Source organism: Argiope bruennichi, chromosome 1 (assembly GCF_947563725.1).
Source record: "Argiope bruennichi chromosome 1, qqArgBrue1.1, whole genome shotgun sequence".
NCBI lineage: Eukaryota > Metazoa > Arthropoda > Arachnida > Araneae > Araneidae > Argiope > Argiope bruennichi.
This window is the reverse complement of record NC_079151.1, coordinates 77,766,718-77,791,662: the sequence shown is the minus strand read 5'-3', so window position 1 is coordinate 77,791,662 and position 24,945 is coordinate 77,766,718. Positions and strand designations below refer to the sequence as shown.

At 27.1% G+C, this 24,945-nt stretch overlaps 1 protein-coding gene across 2 annotated transcripts in view; it reads left to right on the top strand.

Moving 5' to 3' along the window:
- LOC129977579 (WD repeat-containing protein 37-like) overlaps window positions 1-23,042 on the top strand; it is an 88,033-nt gene extending 64,991 nt beyond the window's left edge. For both annotated transcript variants that reach the window (XM_056090569.1, XM_056090568.1), the window contains exons 5-13: window positions 7,063-7,194; window positions 9,531-9,719; window positions 11,915-12,096; window positions 14,945-14,999; window positions 16,010-16,192; window positions 16,379-16,517; window positions 17,921-18,055; window positions 20,234-20,345; window positions 22,611-23,042. In XM_056090569.1, the coding sequence (XP_055946544.1) occupies window positions 7,063-7,194; window positions 9,531-9,719; window positions 11,915-12,096; window positions 14,945-14,999; window positions 16,010-16,192; window positions 16,379-16,517; window positions 17,921-18,055; window positions 20,234-20,345; window positions 22,611-22,763 (1,280 nt within the window). In that variant the 3' untranslated portion in view covers window positions 22,764-23,042. The remainder of the gene's footprint in view (window positions 1-7,062; window positions 7,195-9,530; window positions 9,720-11,914; window positions 12,097-14,944; window positions 15,000-16,009; window positions 16,193-16,378; window positions 16,518-17,920; window positions 18,056-20,233; window positions 20,346-22,610) is intronic.
- Window positions 23,043-24,945: the final 1,903 nt, after the last annotated feature.

The window sequence follows — 24,945 nt, the reverse complement described above, 5'->3', positions numbered from 1 at the left end:
GATTTTTATTAAAAATATTTTATTAGATATTTTTTATTATATATTTAGATTTTTTTAAAAATAGATTTATGTGTTCGTGTGTACAATAAAAAATGTCGGAAAGTTTCAGTTATTTCTTGCTGAAATCTCTTCATTGTAAATTCAGTTTCAATGCACTACTTATAAATTTAATTTAAAGATTGTTTGCTATGACTCATTTGTTGGAAAAAATAAAAACCAAGGAACCTAAACGGTTTTTATCCATTTTATGCAGTTTATGCATCTTTTAATCCAAATTATTTTAGTAAAAATCGAATATTAATCTTAAACGATTGATTGTGTAATTATATCTAATATATCTCTTATAATTCAATTATCATTATAAAATAAAAACTATGCATTTCATTTAATGCTCATAGTTGTGTACATAATGTAAGTGCTACATACGACTAGAAAAAGTTATAAGTTTAATGAGCTTAATGTAACTGCCTGGTCAGTTTTTGACTAAAAGTCACATTTTTTTTTATATTGTTTCCTTGAAAGACCATTTATTTACGTTTCTAAATTTGTGTTTGTTTTGTTTCTACTATTATTATATTAGAAGATATAGATGTTTCTTTAAATCAACATTAACGTAACCGAAACCGAAAGTCAGTTTTTTGCGCTTTAATACCATTAATATTCACTGACGGAAATTCACTGAAGGCTCTGTTGTGAATGTGTAGGGCATGTTCAAAAGCGAGTGGGTTTCACTTGAGAGCTTTAAAAAAATCTATTAAAGGTTTCGGGGGTAAAAGAAAGCTTACAGACAATGTCATAAAGAAATTACAAAACAATTATGGTATTGCAATAAGATCCAATGTTAGTAATTTATTGCAGATACAAAGTGCAACTCTTGCTGCATTTGGTCATGTTTGTTCCAGTAATAAAAAGCCAATGCATGCACAATGCCCAAAGGGAAAGGATTCTTGGTGCAAATACCAATGTGCACTTTCAGAAGGCAAAAAATATAAAGACTCAACTATATTGCTACCAAAAAATAGTATATTATTAAGCCTATTTATATTAAATTAAGTGACAAAAATCTTCTGAAAAAATGCCTTCATGGGAAAACACAAAATGCTGATGAAAGTTTGAACAATCTATTATGGACAATTATTCCCGAAAACACGTTTGTTGAGTTGAAAATTTTGCGTCTAGGGCCTAATATAGCTGTACTGTTATTCATTTATGGTTTTTCTAGCATTATAGAAATTTCTTAATGAATTGGGTATTTTTCCAGGTCATTACATGCTAACACAATACAGTAACTTCGACAACCAGTGAATTGTTGCTGTAAAAAGACAGTCTTTGCCTGCTACAAAATTATCCAGAAAAATAAAACGGGCTATTAGAAAGAAAAAAAATAAATAAAATAGAAAATAAGAAAGGCATTTGCTACAAAAGTGGGGAATTTTAAGTGTTTAAAATGAAATATTATTTTAGATGTATATATACTAATATAAACCTTAAATGTATTTTTTAAAGATTTTTTTTTGTCAAAATTGTATTACGCAAAACATAGTTTCATAAAAACTTATGGATATATTTTCTTGAAATTTTGTACATATATTGCCATAAGTGTTATGAAAGCAGTCAACTAAAGATTTAGGTCTAATGTTAATAGTTTTTTTATTTATTTATTTTTAGCAATATACTACCAGTAGACCTATAATTTTTACAGTATTTTTACCATAAAAGTGCTCGAAGATCCATAACTTTTTTTCGTTTGCATATTTTTCTTAGCTTTTAGTTCATTGCCTTTATAAGTGCTATAAGTATGTTGTGTAGGGAAAAAAATTTAAACTGGAGAATTTGAATTTAGTGTAGAGCGTTTTTGCCTTTTGTTTTAATTTCATCAAATTTTACCTAAAATACCTCAATTTAATTAATTAAATTACTTTAAAATTTTTCTAATTATTGTTATTCACTGTTTTGAGTCATAATAATCAAGAAAATCTTCTAAAATTGATAATCAAAGGATTTTTTTAAAAAATATGCTTTCGAACCCAGGCAGATACCTTGATGTTGATTATGTTTAAAAACTCTTCTTATACGTAGCATTACTAGAACAGAACTTCGTTTCCTTATCAGTTAATAATTTAATAAAAATTACAAGAATATTACTGTAAACCTGAATCATTTTGAAAAGAAACGATACCAAACTTTATATATTACATACTTATACCAAACTTTATATATTACAAACTTTATATATTCTTAAAGATAAGGTTCTCGTATTTTTTGTCGAAACTTTACATGTAGAATTTCTTATCAAATTAACGATAGGTGTGAAAGATAAAAATGCAATTATAATGCGCTTGTAAAATCTTCTTTGAAAGCCATTGGTATGTTCAGCTTTCAGTATCCGGAAAACATTATTCTCTCGGTAATCTAATCTTTGCCACTTAAGAGAGTTTGCTCAGCAGCATCAGAAGCTCCATAACGAATTGAGCCTTCCTTTGACTTCACTTCTAACTACTAATTTCAAATTGTATGTGCATCTTTATAATTAAGAGTCTGATTTGTCAAGTTGAGATGACATCTTGAATCCTCAAAAGATACAGTATCTTGTAAATTATCTCAATCTGTAAGGAACAACGTTAGATAACTAAACGGCGGTGTTTCTCGAAACTGGATATGTTTATTACGTGAGATAACTGATGGGAAGCCAAGTCTTGTTCTAATATTTGTGCAAGGTGGTTACATTAAATTTTCTGTACTGAGCCTTTCTGGTTGACGCTCTTTATTGAAAATTTGTTTATGTGTTATACGGGCCATAAGGGGGGGGGGAAGAAAACTGCAAAAAAATATTTACATTTTGACCACTAGATGGCGTTTTTCATGCAATTTCGAAAGGTGGGTATGCAAATTAGGAGCGCTTAAAAATGGTTATCAGTCTACTTCCTAAGCCACACGAATCGGGGATAAACCCCTACAAGGGCATGGCATCTCATGGCTTTTTTTCTTAGCAGTAAAATCATTCTATACCATGTCTTTACAGAAGCAATATTAAGCTTATTGAATATACTTGCTTTATCAGAACTTAGATTTAGATGCGCTGCGAGAATATCGACGCTTGAAAGGCTGGAGAAAAAAGCCTATGTCGAAGAATGGTTTGAAAAAACGATTACTAAATTTGAAGAGACCGGAGAATTAGATGTGAAGGGGGGAAAAAATGAATTTCAAATGAATGCGTTTAAAAAGTCATTTTCGCTGTGAATGAAAGAACATGTAGTCCCCGGTATGGTATGCTCGAGTGGTGTCACGTGATTTATGAAATTGCTCGTTCATTCTCTTGGTCTAAGGTAAGAAAGGTTCTGTGATCTATTTTAAAGTGTTATCAATACAAGGTCCGTATGGTGCTACTCCTTCAAGACCTGGAGTAATGCATTAATTTTACTTACTGATTTCTTCACATAATAGCCACTGTCATTGCATGATCTTTGAATATTCTTTAGTCAGATGAAATGCATTTTTTTTTCCATGAATGTCATATATGGGCTACTACACATCCTAACATTGTGCATGAACAGCCTCAGCATTCGGATTACTATACTGCATGGCGTGCTTTACTGCTGATTTAATTTTTGGTTCTTTTCTGAAGAAAACACTCCTCTAAGGCCTAAAAGATGATCTACCATGGATGCTCGTACCGCAAACTTCTATGGCAGAAAGTCATTCCTGTTTTTAAAAAACACGAACTTTTAGAGACTAATGTCGTAATGAAAGATGTTGCAACTCCTCATATTGCCCGACTAGTAAAGAAAATGTTTCATCCCTCTTTTGAAATGATCAGATAATTTCGAGACATTTTCAGGCTGTCTGACTTCCTCTTTCTTTAGATTTGAATCCCTGTGATTTTTGGTTGTACGTATTTCTGAGTTCTGTTTAACTCGCTTACTTAGTGTAATGCATTCAATTTTCATATGTGCCTAAATTGAAAGTAAAAATAATGCACCATTTCGTTGGAGTTCCTCAAAAACCACTTTGCGCAGTTTTGAACACATGATCGACGCAAGTGAAATCACATTGAACAAATGTTGTTGTTGAAAAAAAGTTTTGTTTCAAATTTGTATTTTTTGTACATTATACTCTACGTTTTCTCCGTGGTTGTAGAAATTTGAATTAATTTTTATCGCAGATTTTTTCCCCCATTTCCCACATAACTTACTGTGATATGGCAATGGTAATGAAGTAACATTTGCAAAAGTCTTCTCGGTTTGAAGTTTTTTCTGCTTCCACATCCATTGTGACCGTCTGCTCTACATTTGCAGGGAACTCGTGTATCAGTTTGATGAAAATTATTTGTGCGTTCACAATGAATTCAATGAACCTAATACTCTTTTGTAAATATAAAAATTAATTATGTTACTCTATTCTTATTCTTCTCTTTCTATTCTTATTGAAAATGAAAATAAATAAAAGAAACGTTGAATAGTAATTAAATTATAATAATTTTTTCAAGAAAATTTCAACATGATACTTTTTATTTCAATCTATAAATATTATCTGTAAATTGTGACATGAATGATTAAAAGTCGTTCAAAACGTTTTACAACGCAGGCGTGGACTTGAAAGCTACTAAATTTGGCAGTAGTTACCTCTTGAATCGCAGATTTCACTAAAAAGGGAATTTTTTTTCGGAAATTTTTATTAGTTTTTATTAAAAATGTAATAATTTCCAAGTTTTTCCCGAACAGTCCCGAAGACTTATTTTTGCACAAAAATTAATTTTACTCCTCTTTAAAATTCAAAAAATTAACTTAGCAGTGACATCGGTTTATTTCTCTATAAATCTAATTTAATAAATGTCGCGATATTTTAAGCATTATTGTTATAAAATATCTATATATAAAACTCTAAAACGCACGGAATAATAATTGCTTTTATTGTATTGTCAAATGAGAAAAGTCAAACATAAACAAATCGCTATACGAATGTTTCAGACTATTTCATTGAACGTTTTTATAGCTGCACGTAATTCAATGTTTCACCAATTAATGGAGCTACAAAATATTATTCGAAATGCTTTGGAGAGAGTTCTCCTTGTCTCTAAAAACTCCATTCAGTCAGAGGAAAGAAAGAGGATGTAAAAGAAATCAAGAGAGAGGCCTCAAACAGAAAGTTTAATCGAGCGCGAAAAGAGGAAATCGTCGCCAAATGGATAATCGCTATGGTTTACCTTTGGAAATTGATGACTATATCTTCCAAAATCAATGATCTCTTAAGAATGGCCTTTGCATTATCTTAAGACTCAGAAAATTTCATTTTTAATAATATCAATTTCGTTTCTGTAAAATTTTTTCTTTATCTTTAATACATTTTTTAGATTTAATTTAATGCGCAATCTGTTACAGTGTTTTTAATATTATGATAATTTTTTATGTGTGTGTGTGTGTGTGTGTGTGTGTGTGTGTGTGTGTGTGTGTGTGTGTGTGTGTGCGCGCGCGCGCGTATTGTCATTGCTGTAATTAAACATAATTTTTTAAAAATAATATAAAGAAATAAATCGAGTCATAAACATTATCATGCTATGAATTTCGAATTTCTTTTAACAGAACTTTTCCATGCATTCTTCAAATGAATTAATAGATGAATTCTTAAACTTAAATTTTGATTTCTAATTTAAAATTATTTTTTTCTGATTAAGTCAAAGATGTTAAATATTTAATTGAAGTCCATGGAAATCGATACGTTAATTGTTTCTGTGTAAATTCTTAACATTGAAATCACGTAAACAGTTTTGGAATAAATGTTTCGAAGCCCAAACACCGAAGGAAACTCACTCAAGTATTTTTGTCATGAATTTCTCTGGCTTTAAATTCAGTAAGCACCCTGTAAAATTCTTTCCAAATGAATACATTGCGAAGAAAAAAGATTAGAAGGTAATTTCTTGCTAATAAACCTGCAAAAACATCGTCTGCTTGCATTGCGAAGGCCATTTACGAATCATATCTTTCGTAAAGGGATTTTATTCTCTCACCAAATGCCAGGATATGAGCTATTCCATCTTTATTACTATACCTATTTTACATTGTTTTTATCCTTATGAGAAGAACATCTGACTTTACATCCTGACTTAAGATAAATGTAGTTTTTATTTTACCCTTCGTTTATTTACTTTTCATGATAACATGTATATTCTTTATAGCGGGCGTGACCTAACAGTCACGAATTAGATGTAATATCAAATACTTTTATTGTGATAATGAACATGTCTGGAGACTTATCAGAAGCTTTGTTATAAATTATTACAAGACTTCGTTATCTCTCCAGTCCTCAACAGAGTCAATAACAAAATAAAAATACATATTGAATTGTAGCATTTAATTAGTAAAAATTATATTATTTGCCATTATATATGAATGGCATTTATGCATTTTTCTTCGGTATGATTTTTGTTTAAAAATAAGCAAGATTTCTATATTTTATTAGTTTGTAAACAGTTTTTGCATAGTAGCAGTTGTTAAATTTGCACCATTTTCAAAGAATCTACGTTATTAAATTCCATAAATTAGTATTATTTAATAAATCGATTTTACAGCCTTATTTGCGTTTACAATTAGCCAAACATAATTGTTTGAATAGGAATATGTGGTGCATACGTTAATTCGAATGCATGTCCTTTGAACATTTAAATTAAGTACCTCAAAGATTTGTTGATATTGTGCCTGACGACTGTAAGCATGTCTGCAATGCTGCTTATAATTTGCAATGTTGTTCTGCAGTTGGGCGTTGTGCTATTGTAAATTTGTTTTCTGTATATTGGTTTATTTCTGAATGGGAAATAAAGTTATCCAAAAAATTTTCAGATATAAAGTGTAAGAATAGACAAAGTTCTTGAATTATATTACACAAATCAATATGGAGCAATATCCAAGACTTTTAAAAATATTTATGTTCTTGAAACTATTTGAATATGATTTTATATTTATCATTATTTTAAACTTTTTATTACTTACTACTGATATTACTGCTTAAAAAAAAAGAAGTTAATCTTTTGATCATACCTCTTTATAATTGTAATTTTTTTTTTTTTAGTCAAAGATAAGATCGAGGCATTGAATGAGCAGTTAGAACGAGAACCAGCTGCTGCCATTGAAAGGACCGATACATTTGATAGTGGTGAACCCTCCGTTGTTAAAACAAAAGGGAAAAGAGAATCTATAACTGGTGAGTGTATCAGTCTTATCGTTGATGAAACGTGAACTAACATCGCATGTTACTAACTTATAATATTCTCTAACATATAATAATATAATAGTAAAAGTTAACTATTATATTGTTATATGAAATAGTAAGTACCACTTTAAATGTGATGTTTTAATACGCTATCCGATAAAATGATATCTTTTGTTTTGAAACTGTTAATTCAACTAGAGTCCGTTAAACCCATTAGCTGTTTATTACGCGTAATTTCTATGTGTAATTATAGTACCTATAAAAGTTAAAATACAATAGCACCTTGATTATCCAAAATGATTAGGATAAGCAAGAATGTTATTACATTCTAATCGAAAACTTATATATCCGCAAGTATCGCTACATGTTATATTTTAACAAACTTTTTCATTGATAAACAGGAATTGGTAATTTCGCGCGATTTTATTAAGTTTCATTAAAGGCGAAGTGAATGTTTCTGGCTTTTGCTCTTTGTATTTTTTTAATGATTAAAAATATTCTCGGTGAAATATTTTTCCTGGTCAACAACTTGAAATTTTCCAAAATATTTACATTGCCTTTTTTTCAAGAAAATGCTCCAAACTTTCTCACATCGTTATTGATTAACATAAATACGGATTTATGATAATCAATTTGTTGTAATTTGTGTTGTAATTTTTTTCTCTTATTAATTCTTTCTCCCCCCGCCCCCTCAAGTGCAAAATCATATAAATTTTGATCTGTTGTAGAAATGTTGAAAATCGATTTAAAGAAAATAGCTAAATTTATTTAAGTACATGTAAAAATTGCCCATAATTAAAGAAACTATATTTTTTCATTATATTCCTTTTTTATTTTTTTGTTATATACTCCTAAGTTTTATTTTATTTTTTAAATCAAAACCTCTATGCAGTTGAATAATAAAATGCACCGTTTTATCAGGAAAATGTATTTGACTCTATTTTTTTTCCGTATGTATAATTTACACAATACATCCATACTTTTATATATAATGTTATGTTTGTTTTTGTTGGTGAATGTGAAAATTGGCAGGATATTAAACTCGGACAAACTAGCAAAGCCAGCTCGAACAAAATAATAGAATACGTTCACTATTTGTATAGAGTAATCTTAAAATCTTTCCCTTTAAAAAAAATTGGATATAATACTGTAAAATTTGTAGTGTGGAAAAGCCATGTTTTTACATTTTTTTTAGTCCAGTAAATAAGGCAACTAATGCAGAAATGGTGATTTTACGTTTGATTGTCATCAAAATAGCATCAACGAAGGAAAAAGTTCAATGTGTTCTTTGTTCCTATGAATTCAAATCGGTCATTACTGTTCATTGTCGATTTTGAGGTTACATAAAAGGCAAATTATTTGCAAAGTCAGTTCAAGATATTTCATGTTAGATTCATAAATTGCACAAATGGTCTAGTGTGACAACCGAAATGCTGGACAATACTTGGCGAGAATTGGAATACCACCCTGATGTTCTTCAAACTACCAAGAGTAATCACATTGAAATTACTGGCGTAGGCTTCTTTATTAAAAAATTTACCAATATATCGAAAACAATCAAATGCTGCAATAGTTTTCTACAGTAATTTTTGGGTAATTTATAAAAGACTTTTTGGATACTCTGTACTGTCAAGTTTGCTTTACTATTCCACACTTCTTGTTAAAAATAGCATATTATCACAAATTAAGGGGGGAGGACGATTGCATAGTTGAAAAATCAGCCATAAAAATAACCAAATGTGCTGTTTACTGAACGCTTGAAATTCATATATTTTCTTTTCTTAGTTGACTACCAGATTTTATGGCATTTGCTTATAAAAACGGTATCTGGAATCGAGATATTCTGAGCATTTTCTTTCTGGAAGAGATCAATATTTTTTTAATTTGTCAATATGCTTAGAACTTGAAGATTGATAACTTGAAATGATGTTTCGGCGTTAGATTATTGAAATTTTCCGACTTTTTTCAAAATAATCTTTTATTTTCACAATCCTACATGCGCTACAAGACTTGCACCGCTTTTTAATACTTGTTCGTTAATAGCTCTCGGAACGTTTCTGTAGAGTTTTATTTTTGTCAAGTATCCAGTAGAAGTCCTTTATATTATATTCTCGTGAAACAACTTTTATTTTTCTTTTACATAAATGTTAGTAGCCAGCCAAAAGCACAAAGTAATGCAGTATTTCATTTAGAAGTGTTGCTAGTTCCAAATTTTCATTTAGATGTCCTGTAAATCTTCTGTAAATAGTTGAATCTATTACTATTCTTTTCTAAGAAATGTTGTATAATTTTATATCATAATAATCCGAAATTTTGTTCTTTTACAGCAAGTCAACTATCACAAAAAATCAAAAGCACATACAAGTTAAAAGCATCAACTAGTCGGATTGTTTCTACATTCAAGGCACCATCTCTTGCTTGTCGTCTGTTTAAAGAGTACTTAGGACACAGAGATGGTGTTTGGGAAGTCAGTTGCTCACGGCATGGACCTGCTCTTATCGCTACAGCATCTGCAGGTAAATGTCATATATTTTTGTTGTCATTAATAAAAGTTATTTTATTAGATTCATTTAATAATAATAAAAAGTAATTTGTAAAAGATAGGAGTCTTTAAAAAGTTAATTTTCTTCCTTTCAAATTTCAAAAATTATTTCTATGAATTAATCGCAATATCTATACATTAAAATCTGGTATCTATTTTATTTCTTTGAATTAATCGTAATATCTATGCATTAAAAATCTGTTTCTTGATTTGATACTTGAATATAAGCAGTGAGGGATATAGCGACAAAGGCTGTTATCCCATAGGAGCGAAAAACTTATAGTTAATGGATATCAAAATACTTGAGGGCTTGAATAAAGATGCTTAGATGATGTTTGTTGTGAGAACCTGAATCTACTGTACTTTGTTTTCATTATTATTTTAACCATGAATTTTATCATGATTGTAACTGACATAGAAAAGTTTTATGAAGTATGATGCCTAAACTCAGCACTATTATTGGGGCTTTTATTTTCTATTTTTATCATCCAAGACAGTACATAATCATAATTATTAAATACTTAAATACTTTATTTGTTCATTTAAATTCGCCATAGTGTTTAATGCTAAAATAAAATCTGCATATTAAATGTTATTTTTCTTTCTTTCAAAATTGGTAGAATGACGTAAAAGGAAAATGTGTGACTGACCTAGTAAACATTGTTAATGATCTTCTGTATCAAAAAAAAAAAAAAAAAAAAAAAGGAAATTTTACAGAAAAGCAATTTGTCAACCAATTGCTGTAAAAATGTAAAACATGAAAGATAATCTGAGATAAGTTAAAATTTGAGCGCTGGTAATCTGATGTTTTGGACAGTTTTAGAAGTGTATTATATTAATACAGGAACCCCCACCCAAAGCTCCCATGAATGGTAAAGAAAAGATAAGAGAAGGGAACAAAATTATTGATTAACAAAAATTATGCACAATCATGATTGCTTTTCGACATTATCGACCGGGAATATTCAGGTATTTTGTCATGTGGATTACGTTTCTGATCCAAACTCAAATAGAAGTAAAGCTTTTACAAGCAAATGAAACATATCGAAGAGCACAATTTCAGACTATAAGAAATTAATCAAAACTTTGTCTTTTTTTTATTGTAAATTTGAAGGAGATTATCTAAGAAAAAGAAAATATTTTTACACCATCTTAAAAATTTTATCTTTTTAACTGTAGCAACTTCGTTTCTGTGCTATTTTTCCTTCATTTGTTATTATTATTTTTTTTAATTTAACACCTACGATTTTGAAACAAGAAAATTTTAAGATACAGCTTTGTTGGATAAAGCTAAGACTTTGAGCTGCTCTACCATTAATTTTTTTTTTATTTCTTTTATTTGAAAATATATCTTTTGACATTGTTTTTATTGGTTTTAAACCAACGATTTAAAAATACTTAAAAGCAATCATAAATTAATTTCTCAAATAAAGATAGAGTAAATTTTTCTCGGGCAAATATATATATAATATTGTACAATGCTGTATGCGAAGAATTGTTACAGGATCAGCAGTAATATTTTAAAACAAAACCTTTAAAAGCAAAAATTAACTATTTGTATGTGGAACAACAATTGATTTGGTTTTTATTAATGAAAAATTTACTATTTTATATTTATTATTTAAGTATTTCGAAACTTTATTTAAAACTCTTATTTTACTTCATTGCTTGTGAATAAAATTTAGAGTACTAATATAACAAATATTAAAGATTTGTCGAAAGTATCAGCTATTAAAGATTTGTTGAAAGTATCAGCTATCCATGTTTTTTAAAAATCGTACGATTTAATTAATATCCTAATTAGAATTTTAAAAAAGTATTTCAGACAATATAAGAATTTGTATATTATAATAATTCATTTAAAAGTGGTTGTAGCTTAAAAATATTCTACATGGAAGTACTTAATCCCGAGCAACGCCGGTATATCAACTAGTTGCTCAAAAAAATTAACATTCAAAAGACGGTAACATTGTGACCTAGGAGGCCTAGAACATTGTGACCTCAGTGACCTCACTGAGGCAAATTTTAACGACGTCATTATAACGATCCCAATGAGAGTTCTTTTAAAATTAGGTGTTTTTAAACATTAATTAGTTAAACACTTCTGCATGTTTTCATTTGGTTTTACAATACATACGTTAAAACTTTCACATTTATCCTTCATTTCAGATCATACAGCAAAAATCTGGGATATTCACAGCGGAAACTGTATTGTGCAATATTGGGGTCACAAAGGGTCTGTCAATTCAATAAGATTTCATCCTAGTCAAGATTTAGTTGTTTCTTCTTCAGGAGATCAAACAGCTCATGTCTGGTGTGTCTCATCAGCTGGTGGAGCAGCAGATAATTTAGTATGTAAATTTATTTTTTCTGAGTTATTTTAATTGCTTTTATGTCTTCTTTTGTCTCTTGCCTATTGATAAAATAGAAAATTTGTTATAATGAGAATTTATAAGTGCGTAAATCATGTTTTTAATTAACTATTTATAGCAGCTTTTATTATTTTTTTTCGTCAAGTTTAATTTAATCCTTTACGTTTATCCTAATATTCATGGTTCATTCAACAAAATGTTTTTAAACTTTATTGAAGTGAAGCATGAACCTTACTTATAGAACCATATTGCAGAGAAAACATAATGGTTGTATCATTTCTTTTCTAATTTCATGTTATCTTACACAGTGCCCAAACTTCTTTTATTATTCCTTATCCAAAATCCACTAATTATTCTTAATCCAAAAATTGTGTTTTGATTGTTAACAACTAATTTCAACGGATAAGAACTTGGTTTTGAAGGCTTAACATGTTTTCGACATATTATTTCAAACGATTCTATTTCTTTTCTTAGTGTTTGATGCATTAACTAATCAATCTGTTCATGATGAATCTGAGAAAATTTTGTTGAAAACCTCTTGAGATATTATATAAATTAAGAAAGATATTCTTTTGTGCCCATAAGGTTTAAATACTCAGTGACCCTGTTTTCAGTACTCATATTAAAAAAAAAAAAATGTGTTCTTATATCAATTGCACTTTAATCATTTCCACTTGAACTTAAAGCCTAAACTCTACAGGAGCTAACAGAAAATTAGAGAGATACATATTAAGGCTTAAGGCCTTTATAATATTGTGAATGATTTATATGAATATCAAAATTTGAAGCTTTAAAATATTTTGATGAAGAAGCTATTAAAATAGAAGTTACATAAAATATTTAATTATTAAAATTTTAACCAGCATTAAGATTGGCGAACTGGCTGGTTGCCAAAGGCGGCTAGTACCAAATAAAATTCATTATTCATCATAGCACCTATGCATTAAATATTTCAGAGAGCTTTATTTACAGAGTTCATAAAAATATTTGATGGGGAAAAAAATAAGTAAAAATTCATCACATTTCCAAAAAAAAGCATGAAAATATAAACTGAATCTTTTTTTAGCTTTTTACTATGGATTATGTTACTATGATAAAATTAATTACTTTAAGAAATTCAGAAAATAATTTGAATTTCTTTGCAGTAATGACAAGTATATTTGCGCATTAGGAATAAAATATTTTTTAAAATCATCAAATCTTGAGTGAAATTATCATGATATATAAGTTAATATTCATTGAGAAGATAGTTTTTTGAATTTTAAAATGATCTGGAAATAATTTTGTAATAAGAGATTTGAAAATTCCTATAGAAAAGAGCAAATCCTGTTTTTAATTAATTCAAATTTCCGGGAGGGGTATCACGTTCCCAACCTCCAAAATAAAAAGGTTCTAAATTTAATAGCTCTAGGTCCAATCATCTGCCATATTAGTGCAAAGGAATCTCTCTCAGCGCTGACTTGCGGGCCGTCTCGAATTTTTCGGCTTCTTTGGAGCCGTACAAGTTTGTTTTCTTCAGTAAGAAACAGAACTTTTTGGAAGTTGTAAGGCTTTAGTGTAAGCTCTGTTTTTGCCATTCGTTGCACTGATTGGTCCCTTATTCTCAGTTCACGAGCGATCTTTTTCATGGAAATCCTCGAATTTCATTGAACTCGCTTTTTGATAACCTTGCAGCTATTGAAAGTGTTCACCATACGTTTTTGCTCACTTCCTGGACTTTGACCATCATTGCCAAGCTCTTTGAAACGATAGATTGCATCAGACATTGTTTGCCGAGGCATATTAAGCAAATGAACGATTTCATACTGTCATTTTCCTTGCTTAAACAACTCTAAAATAACATATATTTTGCTTGGCATTGTAAAAAAGCCAAACAACAATACGTAAACTAAAAGATACATTATAAAATATGTTATAATTGAAGTGGTAGGCAAAAAGAAGTGAACAAAAATTGAAAAGAAATTAATTAACTTCTATTTTATGATGTAATAACTTTGTCCGAGTTTTTTTGGCGCACCCTGTATTTATAGTTACTAAGCCATAACATAAGTAAAAATTCCTGTAATTATTAATAATTTTTAGCTTACTTTATACGAGATAGTAATGTAAAAGGATGCTTTATAACTAGTTCTTTTATTTGCTTTTTTTGTAATTGAAATATTCTACATCATTAATGATTTACACTTTTATTATTATTAGTTAGTTTACAAAGTTGAGTTTATTTTCTTGATTATGCATATATTTGCTTCAAAAATGAGTATAGTTTAAGGTAATTATATTTACATTACATTTTAAAGCAGCAAATGGGATGTTTTAGGTTAGACTTTGCAACTTGTAACCATAGTCAGAAAATAAAGACCATTCTTCAGTGCCCTCTTACTTTCTAAACTTCTCTGTCACACCGATTGGCAAACATTTTATCCCAATTGATTTATCATGTGCCAAGCCTATTCTTATGTCATTTCTTTAATGGAATTAGGTTTCAAACATAAACTCTTCAACACTCAAGCTGAGCTCTTACCAACATATCATGGTGGCCTAAATGATAATAATGACAATAAAATTGTCAATGATAAAAAGAATTGAGTAATTTTCTTAATAGACAATATTAAAAAATGTTTAATATTTATACATGAAATTATTTAGAGTTAATTTTATGAAATATTACAACATTTTTTAAAAAATTTGTAATATTTCAAATTTTTTTGTTAATGCATTTGCAAATGATCTGTTATTAGTAATGATCAAGGCAAAATAAAGGATGATTTTTGAAATAATATATATATATATGCTGATTGTTAAAAAATTGTATATCTTATCATTCCAGAAATATCATTCATCAGAAGAAGAAGTTGAGTTATCTGAAGAAGATCATGGTGAAGGTAAATTTAAATATTTTGTTGTTTTATACTGTAAATAAATCTGACTATAAATTCTGGGCAATAATGAATATATGTGTATTTATAATGTGTGACATACGAAATTAGTATGATAATTTAAGTGGCATAATATTGTAAAATATCTATATATTAATTTTTTTTCTATATTTAGTGCTAAAAATGTTATAATATTTTATTCTGACAAAAATTCATTATAAATTTTGTTTTAAATTATTGTTCGATTTATTTAAAATACCATTCTAAAATGCATAAGATATCTTAATCTTTAAATATATTAAATGTAGCTTCTACCTGTATATTTATTATAAGGTCAAAATAAATAACTTTGGTCAGTGATTAATATGATAGTTAATTAGCCAAACCACATTCAAAATATTTTTTATAAAGCAAAATTACTTACAGTAATAAAATATATTTTACTAATATATTAGTAAAATATATTTTATTAAATATATTTTATTAAAAAATATATTTTACTAATATATTAGTAAAATATATTTTATTAAATATATTTTATTAAAAAATATATTTTACTAATATATTAAAATATTTTACTAATTACTTACAGTAATAAAATATTTATATCAATATAAATTGGAATTATATGTTTCTTTTGGTAACAAATAATTTTTTTTAATATTATAATCTAGAAATTTAATCTATTTTATCTAAAAAAATGTTCTAAGTGTTTCCAAGATGAGTAACAACTTATTTTAATCAAAGCTATAATTCACATGCAACATATCTAATATATACAAAACTATACGATTTTTCTAAATTATATCTTACTATGCAGTATTGCTGTAAATAAGTTTATGTTGACAAAACCATCTTGATTGCTTATGATTAGATTATTTTCTCAATAGAATTTTGTTTTTAGCATTTTTTTATTTTTATTGAACAATTTTAAAACATAATACATAATGTTTCATTCAAAACCTTGTTTAATATTCAATAATTTTGCTTTTTTCTATAATTTTATTCTTTAACAGAGGGAGAATCTTCTCATAATACCTCAATATTAAAAAATCCTATGATAGAACTTCAAGGTCACATAGGAGTAGTTATTGCAGCTGATTGGCTTGCTGGTGGTGAGCAAGTCATTACAGCATCTTGGGACAGAACAGCTAATGTTTATGACGTTCAGACTGGTGAACTTGTTACCCAGTTAGTAGGTAATTATATAAATTCCGTTTTCTTTGTTGATTATGTCTTAAAAAAAAAAACTATAATTTGGTTCAGTTATGAACTTTTAGTTATGTACTATATTTTTATTTCACCATGTTCTTTTAAATTCTGAATACACTTTTATAGCTGTTATTTCTTTTTATTCAAATCTTATTTTTGTAAATTTTTATTAGGTCATGATCAGGAGCTTACAAATACTTGTACTCACCCAACTCAAAGGCTTGTAGTGACTTCTTCAAAAGACACTACATTTCGACTCTGGGACTTCAGGGATGCCATTCATTCAGTGAGTGTATTTCAAGGTCATACCAAGTAAGTAAACATTTTTAATTTTTATCAATTAACCATTTTTTAACTTCAAAATTTATAATGCCAAATGTAAGAACGATTAAGAACAATTGAACTTATCTAGCTTAACCATCTATGTAAGGAACAAGTATGTTTTTAAGGCTATATCAATGTTTTGTATTCGAATTTTAACGTTTTCCATAATGATAGGATATGAAAATATTTTGTTTCTGAAAAAGATGCTCCATTTTCTTTGAAGATTTTAAAATTTGTTAGTTCCGTCATTAATTCTTCAAGATGACTGGTTTTCTATATTCGTTAATTAATTTGTCTTCTTTATTAATTCTTTCATTATATTTACATAATGTATGGTGATCTTATAACCAGTGATTGGAGTTTCTTAGAATAAATAAAATGTTGCATTATGAGTTCAAGTAAATCATATGCACAGTCCAGTGGTTAAGCATCTGCAGTAATCTGCTCAATATGATGGATTAATTGTTAGAAATACTATTCCTATTAAAGTATTTTCATTCATACCAATAAATTTTTTGTTTTATGCTTTTCATGGACATTCATTGGCTTCTTTTTTGTAAATATTCGTATTATAAAAGTACCTTTTTGATCTTTGAAAGGTCACTTTCACAAGTTCAAATGTTTCTCTTTTTTTTTCATTTGAAAAAAAAAGCATGGTGGAGATTGTCTATATTTTTTAATCGTTATCATTAAAATCAATAAAATTATTTATATAATTAAGAAATCATATATAATTAAATCATTCTTTTTTAAGTGAACTCATGCCAGTATGTGTGGGTGTGTTTGTTTGTTAAACCCTTTATCTTACCACAAAGTCATTGAATGTTTTCATTTGTTCTAATATTGTTCTTTGCCTAATTTTATTCTGTATATCTTTCCTCTTTCATTCTACAATTTTCAGTCTATGTGTCATTAGAATTAATACTTTTGAAAAAAATCTATATATCTTTCCTCTTTTATTTGTTTCTTCCCTCCAGTGAGAAAATTATATTCTTGAATGGGTTAAGTCAATGATTTAGTCAATCCTTAAATATTTTGTATGACCTACTTTCATCTCAGGTTTTGTGTTACAGTGTATGTATATATTTAACTTGGTTCTCTAAAACATCTTGCTTGAATTTACATGTGATTTTTTACTGTCAAAATATGTGTATGTAATTAATACATAATTAATTAGATGTTGTAATATAATGTTATATATTCTAAACTGCAAGATTAATCTCCCTAAAACTTTCTCATGTACTCTGTAATAAAGGTTTGGGAAAGCTCGTGAATGCTATGAATGCTCAGTTTTTATAAATTTTATATAAAATTATATTCTTTCATTTAAAAAAAAATGAGCATTTCAAAAAGAGTTTTTAATTAATGCTTTCAAATGTTTTTTTTTTCAGCCCTGTTACTTCAGCTACATTTGCAAGTGGTGACAAGGTTGTGTCTGGAAGTGATGACAGAACTGTTAAAGTTTGGGACTTGAAAAATATGCGTTCCCCTCTCACTACAATAAGACTAGATTCACCTGTAAACAGGTAATCATTAACAGATTCTAACTTTATCTATGCCTTCACACTTTTTAAATTATTAAATATGAATTTTAATAATTTAATAATCATCTTGGGAATATTGGTAAATTCATATGTTTCATGTTAATTATTTTTATTTGTATTCCACTTATATTTTATTTGATATAATTTAAATTAATTTATATAGTATATAATAAATTTTTATAGTTTTTTATAGTTTAATTATAATTATTATAATTAATTTATATAGTTTCATCATTATATATATTATAGGTGTGTGTGTGAGAGAGAGAGAGTAGAATAGTTTCTTAGATTAGAACAACGAAATTTAGTACAAATGTATTTTGTCATATGTAAATGTATTTAGAATTCTTATTAATAAATATTTGAACAAAAATTTTTAAGTTTTAACCCTGTAACAGTTGAAAATATTATAGCACAAAAATAAAACTTAAAATTAAGTCTTCTTAAAATTAAAAAAACAAAAAAAAAAAAAAAACAATGATCTTTTTAATGGTATCAATTTACAATTTAATTGTTATACTGTTTTTGTCTATTTTTAATTGATCTTTTTAAAATATCTTTGCCCTATTTTATAATAGTACATTTTATTAGTGTAAGGATATTCAAATACTTTTATTGTTGTTACAAATATTTCTTTTTCTATTGTTGATAATGTGTGAATACATAACTGATAGGTTCACTCTTCACAGTATATTTTGAACATTTTTTTTTTTAACTTTTGCTATAGTTAGAATTAACGTTTAACTTCTTCAATAATTATGAAAAAATTTAATTTGTTCATTTTTAAACAGTTCCAGGTAGAAATTTTTTGTCTCATTTCGCATTTAAAAGCTTCTGTTTTGAATTAGAGTTCAAATTTTGGCTGAGGTTATAGGAAATTTGGGCGATGCCTAGCACAACAAATAGAATTGTGTAAGACTTATAAAGTATTACATGTTACATATCAATTAAAATTTGTAGATTAAAAATTTTTTGCTGGGAAAGCCATTAAGAACAAAATAATTGTACATTTTTGCAATCATCAATCCTAGTGAACTAACAAAGACGTCCAGTTTTTAATAACTGTTAAATCGTCTCTTCAAATTTCTTTACTCTTTTTTCCCCCCTATTATAAAATTGTGAGAAGAAGAAATCATGAACTTAACATATAATAATAATAATAAATTATACAAAGTTTCTTTCAAGTTTTCTCTAGAATATTAGACTATGTTAAAGAAATTAACTGTGCCTTCATATCAAAAACATTTGATTTAATCAAAAGTACACCTTTTATTTCTAATCTGAATTGGCTATAAACAAAAGGAACATCATATGGAAAATTAGTTACTTTTTGTTCTGGATTCATATTTGACTTTAGGAGGTAGACACTTTAACTGAGATAGTTCATATTTTCATACTGCAACATTGAAACTGAATATTTTTGGTAATTTTGTTTTTAATTCTTGCTTGATACCTAAAGTCATTCTTGTTTTCTTCTACTCTAAATACTTTTAGTTTAAATTTTAATTTAATTGAAATATTTTGTTTTTTGTGTGTAGTAATTTATTTCCTTCAGCTATAAAAATGTTATTTTTCATCATTGAAATAAGTAATCAGATCGTAAATAATCTGGAATTTCGTATATTGCTATTAAGCTTTTTGAATATTTATTTTACTAATCATTATTTTATACATTATTCGCTATAATAAAAATATCTTAAGTCACATTTGAAATAGAAATTCAATATAATAATTTTATTGAAGTTTTTAACTTATTTATGCAGAAAAGTTGAAATAAAAATTAGAAAAGTCTTTTCAGTATTTAAACTTCTATAAACTTTCTTGTAATGTAGGCTAGGAATTTTGTTGATCTTTATAGTTATAAATTGTCTTGGGATCATAATATCTCTAGTACTGGCAGGTTATTTTCTTAAAAATCATTTTAAATTTTTATTTTATTTGTATTGTTTATTTTGTTAAGTTAATAATTCTGTCTATACTTTCAATTTATTTAGAATAATTTTTATTCTAAGAAAACTAATCACATAAACCAAAACGCATGCAATTTTCTGTGTAAATTGCTTTTCTCTCAAATAACTTTTCATTTTTTATATATTTTCAATGATTTGCTCCATATATGTTTTTAAAAAATTTGCCTAAATTTTTTTTTTTATTCCACAGGTTAGCTGTTTCAAATCAAAATATAATTGCTATCCCACATGATAACCGGCATGTTCGATTATTTGATTTGAATGGAGTACGACTAGCTAGATTACCTAGAAGCAATAGACAGGTAAATTTTTGTTAAAATTTTGTTGTATTTGCTTAAAGCACACTGATTATTTTATTTTGTATGATTAGTTTGAAGTAGTATTTGGTTTGTAATTAACTACACAATTTCAATCTTTATTATTTTTCTTATTTGAACGCTATTGCATGTATCTTTAGAGAATAAATGTTTTAAAGTTTCAAAGTTAATCATTTGAAAAAATTGTTATAATATCAAATATAAAAGTAATATTTTAGTATTAAAAGATACATATACAAGTATGTTCAGGGTTATGCTGAATCAGCTTTCAAATTTAATGATCAAAATAGGGTTAAATTCTAAATCATTCATTTCACTAACCGTACTATAAGAACATCACAGAAATGTTAGAAGTATCAGTTAATAAAAAAATAGAATGTATTTTTTCCCCAGTTCCTCAACAATGGAAGGATATTTATAAATGGATAACACTAAATATTCTTTTAACTCTTCAACCAGTTTTTATGTTGAAAGTTGTCACTACAAGTATCTTCAAAAATGGCAGGAATATAGAAAATCATTCTTTCTATCTTATATAGATGTCATTTTAGAAAAATTCAAATGCTTGTTGCCAGGCAATGAGTTAAAAATAGTTTAACAAAATTTAAAAAATAATGTATCAGTCTCTTAATGAACTTCAGATATATATGCGATAATGTGTCTGCTTAACTATTAATTTTAACATTGCAATGAAATAGTATACATTATAAAATAGAATATTCTATGATGTTAGTTGCTCCAAAAATTTTATCAATAATCCATATTTGTTTATCATTTATTCTGCTATCCTAATGCATTTTGTTTTTCCCATTCCTGAAAAAAAAATGACAAAAATAATTAAAATACATTTTCAAGTGATATTTTTTTTAAAAAGACATTGAAATAAAACTTCTATTTTAATTTAAATGTCATTAATTTAATATGCAATGCTAACATAAAATATAGAAAACATATAAAAAAAGAAAATGCTAAAATTTATTTTTATGAATTTTTTTTTGTCATCTAAACGTATCATAATCTAAAGTACCTCAAAATATTTATACAGAATATTAGGCATCATTATTTATTTTTATACCATTTATTTTTTGTTTATTTTAGTGAATATGTAACTATGCAGAGATGTTTCTGTATCTACAAATATCTTTCATAGTATTTTATTAAAATTTCATATTTTTATAATTTTTTTTAATTAAAGGAATAAATATACAAGGGAAAAAAATTGGCTATTAACTGTTTTTGAAATTTCTACACTTAAATAAGATATGGGATCTATTTGATCATATTTTCCAACTTCAAATAGAAGAGAATTTTGTTTCTAACATTTTCAATACAACTGTAAATACAGTGCTCAAAAATAAAAGAATTCTCACATTTAATTCATTATTTCCAAAGTTCTGAACATATTTCAGTAAAGTTAATTTTTAAAAAAAATTAAAGCTGTTTCTTATTAAATGAATGTAGAATAATTTGGGTTTACATGTCTTGCTACATCCAAAAACACTAATGGCAGCAGAGGTTTAAATGGTGTAGATAAATATCATGTGGAATAGCCATACAGATATCCATATCTTTGGCATTTATGTGTTCTCTATGAATGTATCAGGAAGATATTTGGAGCTCTAAACTCATCTTTTCAGGGTCAGTTTGCCCTGGTTTTTTTTTTTTTTTTTTTTTTTTTTTTTTTTTTTAGATGATAACATTTGTCCTCATAAGTCTTATCTGACCAATTAATTTCTGGAAAGTCAAGATATTCACTTAGATAGATTGGCTAGCTAGATACTAAATCTCTGCAATATCTGAGATCTTCTTGGGAATGCAATTGCACCTATACTTCTCTCCTTCCTCCTACCTGGACATAAACATACGAAACCTGAAATGGTATTGCTAGGAAGTGGAAGTAATTGCCATAGGGATGCATAAATTAACTCATTTTCAGTCTACATTCACTTCTGAAAACTATATAACAATGAGATAATCATACTCTTATCAACCCCTTTTTTAAAATTCAACATTGAAACTCTTTTTCCTTTTGCTCTATTGAATCTTACACATTGTCATACATATATATCATAACTGCTGCATGTTTTTTTATAGTTTATCAACCTATGCATACATCTGACTTTATTAAATATATATCCTGTTGTTCTGGAGATAATCAACCTAAATAGAATTTTAAAATTTTAATAATTGCTTTAAAAAAATATTTGTGTTCTAAAGGTTTGAGATATTAAAGCAAAACTTTTTTTATAGGGTCATCGTAGAATGGTATGTTCCGTTGCATGGTCAGAAGATGGTCGGAATTTATTTAGCTGTGGATTTGACAGGCTCGTTTTTGGATGGCGTATCACAATTCCAACAAAAGATGATACAAAAATAAGTGTGACAAAAGCTGGCAAAGAATAGCAGTAAAAATATATTATAATTTTTGATTAGTCACAATCCCACAAATAACATTTTTCAAGCTCTATAGCTTACATTTAAATAGGTCACGTTTGTAAAAATTCTTGATGTTAACATTTGAGTTTTATTTCCGTTTTTTATACTTAAAATTTTCTATCAGTTGAGTACCAGAATTAGTCATTTTAAGACAAATGTTCACCAAGTATCTATATTAAATTATGTAATGTGTATATGATTCGTTTGTTGTACATATATATATTAATAAATTTATTCAAAAAATTGTTTTATTATTTAGATATTATATGAAAATTTTCTGTAACATTCAAGGATTAGAATTTTAAATGTTCAAAGTAAATGCATGTAATCAATACTTACCTTTCTATCATTTAGTTCAAATCTGGTTATTTTAGTTAATTTTTAACAAAAAGTTATTTAAAATATTTATATCTGTATTTTTAAAAAAGCAAGTTTCTTTTTTTTTTAAATTTAGATTCAGAATTGAAAAAAAACCAAAACTTATGTTTTTTGAATTGGTTAAGCCGTTTTTAATCATAGATTTCCTTATAAATCTCTGGAAAGAATTTCTGCAGATTATACAAGAATAAATATTTCCCCAAATTTGAAGATAATTCATCTCAACTAAATGTTATCAGAACAAAATATAGTTGCCTGGATGAAGGGTTAAAATTTCCCTAAATACTGAAGCATTTTCAGATCATAAAGGATCCATTAGTGAATAATTACAATTTTCTTTTCAACAGCTAATATCTATTGGTACATTTTTTTTCAACTATACTTGTTATCAAACAGATGAGAAATATGAGGAAAGGGAATACAAAAATAAAAGGTGTGTTTTGCATAGACATCATCATTCTATGAAAACGACAACTTCCATTATTTTCATTATTAATGAAAATACCACCAACATTCAACTACTTATTCATTTATTATTAAGCTTCAAAATCCACATAAAAATGTACATTGCATGAATCTGAATGTACAATGGCGAAGGGAAAAAAAAGGAAATAGCTACTCAGTTTTATTCTGGCATTGTTTATCATACCATCATAAAAAAAGGTGTCATTTGAAAGGACCTAATGTACTCTTAAAGATTTTTGAATTAAAAATTTGTTAAGGGGCCATCCATACATTGAAATAAGAGCAATATTTCCAATAGTAATACCCATTTTTCTCATCAAATTTTAAAACTATATTAAAAGTTACTCCCAAAAACCAAATTTCATTAGTTTTGGTCAATTCGTTTCGAAATTATGAACTAGCAAAATTATGACTGATTTGAAAACTTTGAATTTTTATTCATATCTTAAAAACTTATAAAAGTATTGACCTAAACACTTTTTTTTAATGAAAATATAAGGTATTCTATACATTTTCATACAATAAGTTTTTTTTTTTTTTTCTTATATCGTTTTTGGTTCAATCTTAGAACAAGTTCGTTTATGGGTTCACCTTTTTTTAAAAACCTTTCAATAACTTGTGAAATATGAGAGAAATCCAGAAGCTAAAAACGCCTATAGCAGTGTCTGAATGTGTATAAATTCGAAAACTTCTTATAGATTTGACTGTTTAATTTTTAATCTCAAAGCAAAACTTTCCAAAAGCGCATTTTCTGGAGATATATATTGATAATCAATATTTTTATTATAAGTTTTGATCATATATGAAAATAATTACCACAAAAGTTTTCAAAATCCATTTATATATTATATATAATATACTTTAGTTATTATTTTTTATTTAATAATTATTTTTATACAATAAAGAAAAAACATTTAGTGATAAGGTCACTAAAAACATTTAGTAACCAATTTTCCACTTTTCTGTATAGTCTATATGATACAAATGAATTGAAGAACACTTACCAAGGAGCATGTGATTTTTTTTTATTGTGTTGGTGGGTCGAAAGTTAATGCAATTTTGCTGTTGCTGAGTACTTTCTTTTATTTAAATGCAATATTCCTTTTAGTTTAAATGTGCATTTTATTATTGCTTTAAATGTTTTTGTTAATAATTTTTATATGGCAATGGAATTATTCTTCAATTTTGATATGGGTATTGGTAAATAATATGAATAGGGAACATCTCACTAAAATGAGACATATTATTTCATTCTTAAGCACTAAAATTTTGTAGTACATTCTTCACGAGTAAATATTTGACAATT